The sequence below is a fragment of the Cetorhinus maximus genome, chromosome 1, assembly GCF_964194155.1.
Source record: "Cetorhinus maximus chromosome 1, sCetMax3.hap1.1, whole genome shotgun sequence".
NCBI classification, from domain to species: domain Eukaryota; kingdom Metazoa; phylum Chordata; class Chondrichthyes; order Lamniformes; family Cetorhinidae; genus Cetorhinus; species Cetorhinus maximus.
This window is the reverse complement of record NC_135879.1, coordinates 237,343,416-237,358,632: the sequence shown is the minus strand read 5'-3', so window position 1 is coordinate 237,358,632 and position 15,217 is coordinate 237,343,416. Positions and strand designations below refer to the sequence as shown.

The window sequence follows — 15,217 nt, the reverse complement described above, 5'->3', positions numbered from 1 at the left end:
GACCTGAAGGGCATTTTACGTGAGCGGGCCAATTAAGGCCCGCCCAGCGTGACGCCTGGCGTGAAGTGCTATGCGCTCCCTGTGCGGGCGAGGGGGATTCCCCAAATGCGAGAGTGCGCTCTTTCGCGCATGCGCACGACAGAGCGCACATCTCCCTGAGGCTAACTGCTGCCTCAGGGAGATCGCTTACACTTTTAAAAATATTATAAATTAAAAAAAAAATTTTTTTTTAATTCCCTAACATGTCCCCCTCATGTAACAATGTGACACATGAGGTGGGACATGTTCATAATTAACATAATAACTTTATTAAAAATTTAAAAACCCTGCATGAAACCTCATCCCGCCCGTGGATGAGGTTTCATGTTTTATCTGTTTGCTGCCGGGGCTCCTGGCCTGCCTGACAACCTTAAGGTTGGACGGGCAGGTACACTAAGTACTTTAATTGATCTGCCAATGGCCTCAATTGGCCATTGACAGGTCGACGAGCCCGCAGCTGATTTGGCTGCGCCCCCTCCTTCCTGAAAATTTAAATGGACCGGGATGACATTGGGGGTTTCGCCCAACGTCATCCCACGTCATTTTATGCGTTGGCGAGCGAGCCCAGGCCTCTCCCAATTACCAGCTAGTAGCATCTTCCTAATTTCCCTCCTGGTTCTTCCACTTTGCTAAGCCCTTTTACTTCCTCCAAACACAGATGTGGAGATGCAGTCACCGATGCAGGTTCCTTGTGTTCCCATACTTTCATGATCTTGTCCCATCCCCATCTCTATAACCCACTAGGATTACGTAGTATATACGGCACTGAAACAGACTGTTCGGCCCTACCCAGTCCAGGACGGTGTTTATTCTTCACTCGATCCTCCTCCTAACTTTTCTCGTTTAAATTTATCATCTTAACCCTCTATTTCCTTCTCCCTCAGAAGCTTCCCCTCAAATGCATCTGTTCTATCCCTTCAACCACTCCGTGTGGTAGTGGGTTCCACATTCTCACCACTCTTTGGGTAAAGAATTTTCTTCTGAATTCCCTACTGGATTTCTTGTTATGCTGTTCCCCACCAGAGGAAGTATTCTCTCTGTAGCCACCCTGTTAAAACTTTTCATAACTTTAAAGGCCTCTATTAGGTCAGCCCTTGGCCTTTTTTTGGGAGAAAAGTGACCCAGCCTGATCATCCTGTCCTGATAATATATACCCATGCATTTCTCGTATCATCCTTGTAAATCTTCACTGCACCCTTTCCAGTGACTTTATATCCTTTTTATAATATGGCGATCAGGACTGCACACAGCACTGTAGGTGTGGCCGAGCCAAGGTTCAATACAAGTTTAATATAAATTCCCCTACTTATCAATTTCCTTCTAGAAATAAAGCCTAGTGCATGGTTTGCTTAGTTCATGGCCTTGCTTCGAGGTCTCTGCCTACTTGCCCGCCCTCCATTTCCTTTGATCCTCCAGTTGTGACCGTGCCTTCAGCTACCTTGGCCCTAATCTCAGGAATTCCCTCCCTAAACCTGTTCACATCCATGTCCTTTAAGATGCTCCTTAAAACCTACCTCTTCAATGGAGCTCTTGGCCTGTTTCTGTAATCCTAGTGGGTTATAGAGATGGGGATGGGACAAGATCATGATAGTATGGGAACACAAGGAACCTGCATCAGTGACTGCATCTCCACATCTGTGTTTGGAAGAAGTAAAAGGACTCAGTGAAGTGGAAGAACCAGGAGGGATATTAGCAAGATGCTATGAGCTGGTAATTAGGAGAGATGTTTCACAACCCTTCACTGTGTGTGTCTGAAAACATGTCAGGACAGTGGCTTTTTATGAAAGAGTGTGTGCATTCACAAATTACTCCAGTGCCTCCTCATGTGACTTTGGTGTTGAATTTTGTTGGAATATTTTACTATGTTCAGGATGCTGTCCAAATGCAGGTTATTGTCATTGTCTGGCTGGGAGGTGTTATTGAGCTGGATAAACCCCTAGAAGGATAGGAGTTTCCCTGGAGCTGCTGATAAAACCTTGCTGGATCTACAGCAGAGTGTTTGAGCTGAAGCAGCTTCGAGGCAATTTGGGAAGTTAACACAGGAAGATTTACTGAATGACAGCATGGGGAGCTGGGTTGATGTCAGTACAGGTACAGTCAGTAACTCAGGGCACTGGGGTGGGGGGAATGAGGGGTTACAGAGTGATAGTGTGAGGGGGCTGGATTAACATCAGTAGCGATACAGTCAGTAACACCGGGCACTGGGGAAGAGGGTTTACTGAGTGTGAGTGTGAGGGGGCTGGATTAATATCAGCACATTTACAGACAGTAAAGCACACTTGGAGAGGAGTTGCTGAGTGACAGTGTGAGGGAGCTGGATTAACATCAGTAGAAATACAGTCAGTAACACAGGCTGCTGGGGCAGGCATTACTGAGCGACAGTGTGAGGAAGTTGGAATGACATCCCATACATTGTTGCTCAGTAACCCTTCCCCCATCAACCCAACACCCTGCGTTGTTCTCTGTACCTCTTCATAGTCCAGCTCCCTCACACTGCCGCAATGGCTGCACCTTTATTGACCTTGAGCGTCCTGTAGCATTTCACAGACAGTGAAGTGCTTTTGTAGTCTCTATTGAAACATACGTCCAAGTGAATGAACCCGGAACCTTTTTCAGTCGCTCCAGCATCCCAGTCCAGAAATTCCTCATCCTCTTGGGATGGAATTCAGGTGTAAGGGAGGAAGAGGAAAAGGGATGGGAATTTGGAGAGGAACTGGCTTTAAGTGCTGTTTCTGAAGCAGATGCACCCCCTTCCCACCGACCCACCCTGTAACCGCTCGAAGACGCCCTACTACAGGTTTTACCCTGGCGGAACTGAGTTCTTGTATTAATCAGATATTTTGTTCCGAGGTGGCTCCCTTCACGTTGTCTCCTTTTTTCTCTCAGGTTCATGGGTGGAGCTGGACTACAGTCAGCACAGCGGCCCGCGGGTCCTGGAGCACGTGCCCTCCTCCAGCTCTATCCACAACGGAGACATGGAGAAAATCCTCCTGGACGCACAGCACGAATCAGAAAAGAACAGTTCACGAGGCAGCTCCCACTGCGACAGGTGATCTTGGCCTTGCTTTCCATTCTGTTCCCTCACCCACGCAGCTAGGCGAAAGCGGCAGGGTTTCAGTGATAACTGTATATTGCCATATTTCCCTGAGGTTCACAGTTTTTGGATCCAAGCAATTGCAAGTTAACGCAAAGCTGAAACATTTTTATAGGAACAGGAGGAGGCCGTATATCCCTGATCCTCAAGTCTGCTCCACCGTTCAGTGAGATCATGGCTGATCTGTGACCCAACTTCATCTTTTGTTCCATATCCCTTAATATCTTTGATTGATAAAATTCTGTCAACCTCAAAAAAAAACTGCAAAAGATTTTGGATAGAGTAGCGAGTGAAAGTGAGAAGAAAGGGCTGAGCATAAATTGTAAGAAAAAAACAAAATGTCTGGTAGTGTCCAAAAAGCAAACAGCACCAGAATGTAGGATCACAATGAAGAATGACAGAGTCAAACAGGTAGACAAATTTTGTAACATAGGAATTGTGTTAACATCGGACGGAAAGCGCAACCAAGAAATAAGATGAAGGATTGGAACAGCCAATGATGTATTTTGAAAAATGAAAAAGATTATGATCAACTCAAAATTAGCCATGAAAGCAAAGCTGCGAATCCAGGAATGCTACATCACACTGATTTTTGACACACAAAAGTGAGCGTTGGACGATCAGTGAAGCAATGCAGAAAAGAATTGAACTGCAGAGTTGTGGTTTTTGAGGCAAGTAATGAAAACATCTCGGGCAAGTCACGCTGTCAATGAGGAGGTGCTAGTAAAACCTGACTCCGAAAGAACTCTGCTGACCAAAATCAGGAAGAGACAGTTGGAATTTCTTGGGCGCATAATAAGAAAGCATGATTTAGAAAGTCTGCTAATCATGGAAAAGATCGATGGCGAAAGAGATCGAGATAGGCAAAGTACGATCTTTCTGAAGGCCCTCTCAAACTGGATGAGTGTACTACCAACGAAGATGATCCATGCCTCCAGAGCATGATTAACTTGGAGATTCAACATCGCCAACACCGACTTCATGAAAGTCCATGGTTGCCAACGCCCTGTTAGAGAGAGAGAGAGAGAGGTCAATCTCAAATTTAAAATTAACAATTGATCTAACCTCAATTGCAGTTTTCAGAAATGTGCTCCAAATTTCTGCCACCCTTTTTGTGTGGGAGTGTTTTCTAATTTAATTTAATTTTCATTAAGTAGCAGGTTGCTGGTGGCACTCGGTGAGTTGAAGTAGCTGTGTCAGACGGGTCAGCCAGCTTCATCTTTCAGTTTGTACTGATGCAACCCTTCTCTCAGTAGGGACCTTAGGGACAGGAGGAGGCCATTCATCCCTTGGGCCTTCTACCATTCACTGGCACCATTCACTGACTTGTATCTTAGCCTGCCCATGTACCTGGCTCATTTCTCTTTATCGCTATGCTACCAAAAATGCATCGATCTCAGGTGTGGGACAGAGCTCTACACTTTTAACGTCCTTCACGTGTAGATGTATTTCCTAATGTCCCTCCTGATTTAAGATTATGTTGCCTTGTCCTAGATTCCCCCACCAGTGGAAAAAGGTTCCCTCTACGTATCCTTCCAATTGTTTTCCCCATCCTAAAAACCCCAGTCAAACTAGCCCTTTCTATATTCCAGGGGGTCCAATCCTAGTTTAAATAATCTCTTTCTATAATGTAGAAATCTCTCTTCGAAAGATACTTTGATCTATCTATATCCCTTGGTATCTGCACTTAACGGAAAACTACTGATTTCAGCCTCGAAAGCTTCACTTGTCCCCCAGCGTCTGAGTCCCACTCTTCCATTCCCTTTGTGTGAAGAAGTGCCTCCTGATTTCACTCCTGAATGGTTCAACTCTAACTTGAAGTCCTTATTTTGGACTCGCTCCACCAGAGTAGGCAGTTTCTCATTACCTACCTCATCAAAATCTTTTTATTATTTAAAGATACCTCGATTAGATCAACCCTTAATCTTCTAACCTCAAGAGAACAGAAGCCAAGTTTAAGTTACAGAAACCCTCCTCCTCCTGATTTAACTCTTTAAGCCCTGGTGAATCCTCCCGGAGCAGTAAGTGGAATAGGAAAAACCGAGTTGGCTGGGTGGGGGTAGGGGGGTGAGTGAAGGAGGGGGGTGGGGGGTGGGGGGAACTGGCAGCTACCTGCGTCGGCTCCTCTCGAATGTCGGAACTGATTCTGAACGGGTGAATGAAGTAGAAAACGTGGAGGATTCATGGCTCAATAAACACTGGTGAAACCTCAATAAAACCGACCAAGCGATTGCTACATGATTCGACAGCTTAACTCCCTTTTCACACCAAGCCCTGGCTTGTCCTATAGCTTATCTCTCCTCCCCTTGCCTAAAGAGGAATTAGCGTTGGGGCTTTCCGCCTCGCCTCAGAGCCAAAAACTAAAATTGCTGATCTCAGCGAACCTGCGAGTGACTGAAGTCCTCATGGCTGCTGCAATGATTGGCTTTCAGAAATATTAAAGGGACAGTCCCACTGTGCCTAGAGCTATTAAAGGGACAGTGTCACCCTGTTGGGGGCTTGTCCTGAGATGGCTGCATTCCTGATCCAGGAGTTTTCTATCGATTTCTGTCCCCCCCACACCACCCCACCCCACACCCACTGACCACCATCTTAGCCTGAACAGTAGCATGTCCAATGACAGCAGAATGTACTTGAAAAGGTGGAAATTTGCAGAGCTATGGGGAAAGAGCAAGGGGAGTGGGGCTAACTGGAAAGTTTTTTCAAAGGGCCAGGGCAGACACAAGTGCCACCTTCTGTGCTGTATGATTTTTTTGCTTTGTTGCAATACAGCTTTAGTTAGTATGAAGCTCTTAATAAGGTCCACCCTTGAAGGGGAAATTAGGTTTATTAAGGGTTTGAACTAACTTAATGTGGAACAACCCTTGCATCTTGCAAACTGCGTGGCTTCAGATAAGGTGCAACCAGTTGCCTTATCAACACATTACATATAGTTTACAGGTCAGAATCCAGGTTATTCAGTTCAATTGATCTGTGCTCACGTTCATTCACCACGTGATCTGATTCTCACCCCTCTTCATCTAACTATTTGCATATCCTTTTATACCCTTTTCCTTCATGTGTTTATCTAGTTTCCCTTGAAGTACATCTATGCTATGCTCCCAACCATTTGTTGTGGCAGCAAGTTCCACATTCTCATTCACTCTCTTGGTAAAGAAGTTTCTCCTGAATTCCCTAGTGGATTCATTAGTGACTATCATGTATTTCCAGCCATGAGTTCTGGTTTTGCTGCTAGTAGAAATGTCATATCTGTGTCCGTCCTAGCAAACCCTTTCATAATCTTGAAGACCTCTATCCAGCCATACCTTAACCTTGCCTTTTCTTCAAATTGTCTGATATTGATAGTTAAGGGAACATCTGTAAATGCTCTGAGTTATAAAGGGGGATTTTTAATTTTCTCGCGTTTTTCAATGCATTATGAGTAATCTACAAGCCGTTACTGACCTTCGACTGTGCAGTCACTGGAACATAGGAACGGGAATAGGCCATTCAGCCCTTGATCACTCAATTCGATCATGGCTCATCTGCATTGTTGCTTCATTTACCCACCTAGATTCCATAGCCCTTAATACCCTTATGTAACACATCTATTAATTGGAATTTTGAAAGCTTCACTTGTCCCAGCATCCACAGCTTTATGGGGGAAGTTTCCAGGTTACACAGCTCTTTGTGTAAAGACATCACCACTGAATGGTCTGGCTCTGATTGAAGTTCATGTCCCCACATTCTGGACTCCCCCACCCTCAGGAAAATAGTTTCTCTCTATCTATCCTATCAACTCCTTCAATCATCTTAAAACATCACAGTTAGATCACCCCTTAAGTCTTTTACATGGCTGATGGTACGGCGGTAATTTCACTTGACGCGTAATCCTGAAACTCGAGCTAATGCTTTGGGAACATAGGTTCAAATCCCATCGCAGCAGAGGAATTTAAATTAGATCAATTAATAAAAATCTGGAATTGGAAGCTAGTCCCATGAAGTTATTGTTGATTGTTGTAACCCATCTGGTTCACGGCTATTCTTTAGGGAAGGAAATCCACTGCCCTTACCTGGTCTCACCTGCAGGTGACTCCAGATCCATAGTATGTAGTTGCCTCTTAACTGCCCTCTGAAATGAACCAAGCCACTTGGTTCAAAGGCAATTAGGGATGGGCAACAAATGCTGACCTTGCCAGTGACGCCCACATCCCATGAAATAATTTTTTAAAAAGCTCGTCTATATCTGTCCACAGAATTTAACCCTTTTAGCCTGTAATTTGATGACTAAGAAGATCTCTTTGTCTGTCTACGAGGGGTTAAGGACAAGTGGAAGGTTGCGAGTAACACATCTACTTATTTCTGTAATCTGTGTCGCAAACAGACTCACGTAGCTTAACTTCCATATCTGGAAAGGGAGGACCTAGTGAGAATAGAAGCGTTGACCATGATGATGGCCTGTGTTGTTCCGAAACTATTTGGCAAGAAGGTATATGAACACTGCAGCAGAGGAACCCTGGATCAGCCCCTTGTTAAGGAGTGTTCTTTTTCCTGTTTTACAGCCCTCCCTTACTGATGAGCCCCCAGATGCCTCACGTTCCTGTTGAGTTTGAAACTGGAAGCATTGCAGATAGCAGCAGTACTCAGGTAGGTAAGGACTTGGCCAGGGGAGTGACGTTGGCCCTTTTGTGATTAACGTCCCCATTACATTCCCATAGCAACGTCTCTGTATCATGCTGGCGCTCCCCTTTCTGACCTTCATTGCTCCCTGAGGAAGTCCTGTGTTGGTCAGAGAATGGGAAACACCAGCGCTGGCCTGGATGGGAAAGTCGGGATGACCAACCAGGGAGCGACGGTTACATTTTAATACAACACGAGTGGTGGTGGTTCCTCTCAAGGCTTAATGTTTGCTAGCCTGTGCCTAAGTTTGGTAAATGAATTCTGAGTACATGAGCCAAACAGAAACTCTAATCATGTGGGGTTTTCCAGAACTTGTTTTGAAAATTGTAAAAGGTTAGCTTTGGGATGCATTAGACACCCAAGGCAAATTAGCAATCTGATAGCCTAGCACCAAAGTTATGGCAGGTATTGGGTGGGCCGTGGTCTTATGGAAAGTGTTTCCTTGGTTTTGTTTTGTTTTCTTCTCTTTTATTTTCTACCCTTCTCAGTTTTTGCTGCTTTTATTCTTTCATTTGCTTTTTTTTTGTTGCTTATTTGTTTATTCCTCTTTGCTTTTCTCATCTTGCGTTCACTTTCATTCTTTATCCATGCACTTCCCCTTGCCACGTCATTGATTGGCGGGCAAAATGGCTGCCAAAATCACCTGGGAATTTGCGGGATCTGCTGTTTTCCCAAATATTCCAGAGCCTCGCCGTGGCAGTTTATGTCTTTTTTTGCATTTTCCATGGGAACTGAATGTATCCCATCTGGGAGATTTCAGGACCTTCCTTCCTGTGATCGTATTTACACCTGGAACGCTTTGAATTGGGGTTTGCCTCTTCCTGGGTTAATTAATCTTTTTATCGCTTGTTTCCACAGTCTGATGAAGAAAACCAGGAGAGGAGCGGAGAGATTGAGAAACTACTAAGGAATAATGCGGAGTGGATCTGGTACTGGTCCAGTCGACCAGAAAACGTGCCCCCAAAGTGAGTTGCAACTCCGTACTCTTACTGCTGTTAGACGCGATAGCCTTGTGGTTGTGACAAAAACTTGAAAGTCCTGAGGTTAGATTCCACCATAAAAAATTGTGAAATTGAATTCAATAAATCTGGTTAGCTTCAGAACAGTAATGACTGTGAATTTGCCCTATGAACCCAACTAGCTCACAAACGTCCTTTAGGAAAGATGGTCCGCTAAGATCCCTAACCTGGTCATTTTGTGCCTCCAGTCTCACACTGACTGGTTACCGACAGAAGAAATAGAAGCTGGAGTAAGACATTAGGCCCTTTGACCTTGCTCCACCTTCAACAAGATCTTCTACTTCAACTCCACCTTGCCGCACTATCACTGTGTCCCTTAATTCCCTTAAGTGTCCAAAAATCTATTACACTGTGTCTTGGATCTACTCAATCACTGAGCATCCACAGCTCTCTGGGTGCACTGAATTTGAAAGGTTCACAACCTTTGAAGAAATGTCCCCTCAGCTCAGTCTTAGATGACTTACCCCTTATTCTGAGATTGCTCTAGATTCCCCAGCCAGTGGAAACAGTTCTTAACATCTACTCTATCACTTTCGCACATAGGAACTGAAGTCAGCCATTCAGAAGCAATGCTTTTCAGACACCAAAAATTCACATGTGAGCCTAGAATGTAAGGACAACACAGCCAGGACCCAGCAACGTCCTCGATGGGCATCCACTTGCATCTGGTCAAGTAAGACTCGCAGGGTAGCAGTTACGACTGAGAGCCCTGAATAATGTATGTTCATTTCTCTAGCCTGGAGACACTGGAAGCAATCCTCACTGCTACTCTGGCTGAGACCACCTAACACAGGACGAATCTATTGAGCACTTTATCCAAAATCTAACATAGCCTGGATGAATGTAAGTTCCAAGTCATGCTTTAACTGGATGGAAGTGACAAATGATTTTTGTTTTTTCTTTCCACTCTTAGGGAATTTGTATTCAAACATCCAAAGTATTGTTCAAGTCTGAGTGTACGGAAGACAGGCGTGATGAAGAAAGGAGGAATCTTCAGCTCTGAGTTTGTAGTGTTCCTCATTCCCTCTCTCCTGATAACTCACCTGTTCATGCTGGGAGTTGGGTACGTCCATGATTAATTAATTGTCTTGCACGCCCGTTGTCATGGTAACTCACTTGTTCCTGTTATTGGGTACATCCATGATTAATGTATAGATTGTCTTGTGCACTCATTGACATGGTGACTCACTTGTTCATGCTGGGTGTTGGGCACGTGCATGATTAATGTATAGGTTGTCTTGCACACCCGTTGTCATGATGCTTTCACAAAGTTCTACCGATTGCTTCCCTTTGATCATTTAATTAAATGGCCATCAAAAATAGAACCCACAATTATTAGTCCTAACTATCTGTTACATGGAGTTACATCGAGCTCACAGCACAGAAACAGGCCATTTATGCTGCACATGAGCCTCTCTTCATCTAACTCTCTCAGCCTACCGTTCTATTTTTTTCCTCCCTCTTGTGCTTAACTAGCTTTCTCTCAAATTTATCCCTGCTATTTGCCTCAACTACTCTTTGGTGTCATCTTCACATACCTACCACTATCTAGGTAAAGAAGTTTCTCCCGAATTTCCCTTGAATTTATTAGTTCCAATTTTTATAATTATGGTCAGTTGTTTTTCAATCGCTTACACGTGGAAACATTTCTCGATCTGTGCTGTCAAACCCCTTCATCGTTTTAAAGACCCATATCAGGTCACTTCTGAACCTCCTCTTTTCTAGAAAAAAGACCCCTAACTTGTTCAGTCTTTTCTGATAGTTATAACCTCTAATTTTTGGTATAATTCCTGCATGTCCTCTTTATAAAATGGAGACCAAAACTGTTCTTAGTACTTAAAGTGTAGTCTATGCAAGGTTCCAATCAAGTTCCCTGCTTTTTGTTGCAATCCCTTCAGAAATAAAGCTCACTGCTTGGCTTTTTTTATACATGGCCTCATTAATCTCTTTCCTATAGTTTCACTTTGAGCTCTGATACTTGGTGACAGACATTCTCAATCCATCTTGACCCACCTGATTTCAGGAGTTGTTTTCTTCAGAATCGGGACTTTGAGGTGTTCCGATAGGGACTTCCAAGATGATGAAGGGGAGTTGACAAAATTGCCTTGGATAAATTTTTCACTGCGGACTCCAGTCAGAAGCCACTGAAGAATGAGATGAATGCTTTCCCTAAATGGAAGATCAAGCTGTGGAATAAGTTATCGAAGCAGACAGCGCAAATGGGTTTCAGAGATCTGGGTGTGTTTCCGGGGAGGGAAAGCGTTGAAGGAAGACATGAGGAGGAGGGAATTGGGTTTCCATCTCTCAAAGGGGATGGACTTTTCTTTATCTTAAAATTTCTAATGTCTTTATGACTTATTCTGCACACAAATTGCGTCAATTATAAATGACTTGTGCCAGATGAGATGTTAAATCGAGGCCCCTTTATGTATGCTCAGGTGAATGCTAAAATCTCCATTGTACTGATCCTCTGGTGTCCCAACTAATATTCTCCCAGCAGCCAAGCCCCCAAACACACTCTGACCTGTTATCAATACAGCTGTGTTGTGAGGGCTTGCAAAAGTTGGCTGTCCAATTAGCTGTACTACGATAAGTAGTCCCTTCTTTGGAGGCGCTGAGGGCATAATAGGTTGTTCTATTTAATGAAGCTAGTGTCATGAGATGAGTTTTTTTAATTCATTCATGGAATGTGGGTGGGCGTCGCTGGCTAGGCCAGCATTGATTGCCCATTCCCAAATACCCATGAGAAGGTAAATTAGGGATGGGCAATAAATGCTAACAAGGTCTTGCCAGTAATGCTTGCACTCCATGAACGAATAAAACAAAAGTTACCTCATGACCGTGTTAGCTCCTTCAAGTATAGCAGCCTCTCCCCAGTTTGGTTTCGTTTCTTATCTTTGACTGTTTAGTCCATCCTCTCTTCACTCATGCCTTCTTTGCTCTCGTGCTCTTTCTCTCTCTCGCTCTCTCTCTCTCCAGTTTCATCACTGTTTTTTTAATTCACTGCCCTAACTTCTGCTCTAAGGCATTGCTGGAGGTTGGCTATTGAGTTATAGGATAATACAAAGGAGACAGCCCACTGTGCCTGTGCCAGCTCTTTGAAAGACCTATCCAAAGAGCCCTGTTCTCCTGCCCTTTCTCCATCATTTTCAAGTATTTATCCAATTCCTTTTTGAAAGTTACCCTTGAATCAGCAGCCACCTCCCTTTCAGGCAGTGCATTCCAGTTCACAACAACTTGCTGTATAAAAAGCATCTCTTCATAATGTCTCTGGTTCCCTTTCCTTCCTCCGTGTCATTTGGTTACCAACTCTCTTGCCAGTGGAACAATTTTCCCTTTCTACTCTACCAGAACCCTTTGTGATTTTAAACACCTCTATTAAATCTCCTTTTAACCATCTCTGTTATGAGATGCTGACGTGCTGGACTGCAGGGGCTCAAGAAGGCAACTCATCAGTACCTTCTCCAGAGCATTTAGGGATGGGCAATAAGCGCTGGCCTAGCCAGCGAACCCCACACCCCATGAATGAATTTTTAAAAAATCCAGGGTTTTGTGTCCAGCATGGGTTAGGTTTGCAAAGACATGATGGATTTGCACATGTATGTCAGGTTTAACATTATCAACTCTGTCAAGCCCCCTCAGAGACTTATAGGTTTCAATAAGGAAGGCTGCAATGAGTATGGGACCAACCTGCTCAACCTTTCATCGTGAAACAATGCCTTCATCCCAGGGATCAACTTAATGATCAGATCATGGCAGCTTGACTCCCCATACCACTCATTATCAGCACACACCATGTTAATCTCGCCTGACACTCCAGCACGGTGCCCCGCGTGTGCTGCGCTGTCAGGTGAGATGTTAAACCGAGATCCATCAATCCTCTCGGGGCAAAGAAATCCCATGCCACTATTTTGAAGAAGATCAGGGGAGCTCTCACTGCTGCACTGGCCGATATTTATCCCTCAACTAATATCGTTAAAGCTGGTCGTTCTCACACATGACATCCTACTCCACGAGGAGTCACTCCACTTCTAAAGCACCTAATTAGCTGTGAAGCATTTCGAGGCATCCTGAGCTTGCGAAAGGCGCTTTAGAATTGCAAATTCTTTATTTACTTTGCTGAGACTGGTTAACTCCGCACCCAAATCACTCATTGTACCTTGCAGTTTATGACAAATAAATAACTACAAGTCTCTGACCACCCCCCCCTGCCCGCCTCATCTTACACTGTTTGAATCTGATCCTGTATTTCTGTATTTCTCACTTTAGAATATACATTGGAAAAAGATTGGCTGCATCACCTGCAAGTACCTTGTAAAAATTCTACAGGAAAAACTGCTCAAACTGGATGAACTGCGGAGATTGACACCGATTTCTTCACTCGTCACTCATGTAGATGGACACCCAAAGCCCAACGAAAGTTACAGAGACTTGAAGTGTTTTTACGGTTATCTTAACTTCCTGTTCCCATCATGTCTCCCTGTTTAAACATTTGCTATGCCCTTCCCTTTGTAGTATCCTGACCGTAAATGAGTTGTCTTTGACAGCCCGGGTGGTTAGCTTTACACTCCAGTGCCGATCCCATGCCCTTGCAACCTCTCCTTGTAGGCAAAACTCATCATTTCAGCACGTGCCATGAACTTGGAACTTCCAGTGGCCTGTCCACCACAGGCTCCTCAGCATTTGTGTGTGTGCGCGCATATGTGTGCACGCGCGTCCCTTTCTCAACCACGTCTGAGGAAACACGTTTCCCCAAACCCAGAGTAACATTATCCAAGGGCTGGAAAAAAATCAGTTGGCATCTCCACTTTAATACCAGTACGCCACGGCAATGGCCTTGTCTTGCCAGAACCCAGTTTCACTTTCACTACAGTTCATCGTTCCAAAATGTGGTGCTGTTGTGGTAATGGCTAGGAAACTGGTTAATGATTATGTGTCCTTTCAAAATTCAAGCAAAACCAAGGAATGTAATCACAGAATTCAGGCTGAGCCAGATAAAAGTGACACTTGGAAAAATCGTTTTCACATAAAAGGGTTGTAAGAGTATTGGCCGGGGCGGGGGGGAGGGGGGAGAGAGGTGGAGAGGGGAGGGGGATGGGTGCATCAATGCTCCAGGAGACCATTGACTGAGGGGTTAGATTTTTTGATGCATCCACCCCCTCTCCCGCCCTAAAACTAACCTTAAGGGTTGGCTGTAAATCAAACGGTTTGTATAACTGGCAGCCAATCCTCAACAACGCTTTTACATTGCTGAAAAAAAGAGACATGTCGAAGCTTTTCATCTTGCACTCATCAGGACACTTTGCAAGAATACCAATATAAGGGGAAAACAACAATTTATACTGTATGTGAAAAGAGTGCTGATTGGTTGGCAAAAGGACTCTGATTGGCAGAGGCATTGCCATGGAGAACGCACCAGTAATGGTGACTGACAGTTAACTGCCAAGCACTCTTTGAAATTTAAACCAGGCAGCTCGACCCTGATTGGTCACTGTCAATGTGTGTATGTGTTCTTCCTGCCTGCAAAAAGAACAGAGCCCTGTGTGTTATACGTAGCCTTCAGTACACGCAAATGCACCACACTGCGAGCCCAACTGACAATCTTAAATTGGTTGCCAGTGTAATTCTTAGCACACTGAGGATTATTTAGCAAATGTCCAATCGCAGAATCACATCTAATGTTGGACACTGTGTTTTGAGTTTTGCAAGCACGGGCTGGTTGGGGACGGTCTGTACCCTGCCCATTGCGAACAGCGGCTGGGACATGCTGTTTGATACGATCCACCAGTCTTTGGGATGTATGGCCTACATACCGAGCATCACACTGGCACTGAAACTCATGTACCGCATTACTCATTTGTTTGATAGGCAAGAACGTCTTTTTGGCTTGACGGCAGCATCCTGTTAGTGGCAAATACCATTCGTGTTGCCACTGCATGGTAGCAGTGTGAAACACCTAGCTTCACCTGTTGCTCAAATATTTGAGATACCTTGTCCTTCCGGAGTAACCTGATGCAGACTGGGCACTTTTCAGGGCCGAAAGGAACAGCCCCAGCCATGAGTTTGCGTGATATTCAGCGCAGAATGATCTGATCGAGGTAGCCGTTATCCTGCAGGATGCCTTTGACGCGCCCTATTTCAGCACCAAGCGTGCATGGCGAGCAAATGGCTCGGGCCCTATTTACAAGGTTGCCGATAAGACCAAGAGAACTTTAAGTTCTCGCAGCCTTCTAATCCTATCACTCGCCCCGGAATTCGAAGAATACTCGTATCACCACATCCATAGATTTTCCCAGTGCAACACGTTTACGAATAACTGCAGCTGGAATTTGGACTTTGTGCTTGGGCATACCCAGCCCTCCAATCCTGTTACTGGATTACAGGAGGCCATCGGTTACCTGGGGTG

The 15,217-nt window shown here is 44.6% G+C and overlaps 1 protein-coding gene across 1 annotated transcript in view; it reads left to right on the top strand.

Annotated features, from left to right (window-relative positions):
- Positions 1–13,355, top strand: part of LOC144688032 (BCL2/adenovirus E1B 19 kDa protein-interacting protein 3-like) — a 42,607-nt gene extending 29,252 nt beyond the window's left edge. The window contains exons 2-6 of the mRNA XM_078554688.1: positions 2,926–3,088; positions 7,675–7,759; positions 8,651–8,757; positions 9,725–9,874; positions 13,081–13,355. Coding sequence (XP_078410814.1) covers positions 2,926–3,088; positions 7,675–7,759; positions 8,651–8,757; positions 9,725–9,874; positions 13,081–13,129 — 554 coding nt within the window. The 3' untranslated portion in view covers positions 13,130–13,355. The remainder of the gene's footprint in view (positions 1–2,925; positions 3,089–7,674; positions 7,760–8,650; positions 8,758–9,724; positions 9,875–13,080) is intronic.
- The last annotated feature ends 1,862 nt before the right edge of the window (positions 13,356–15,217 follow it).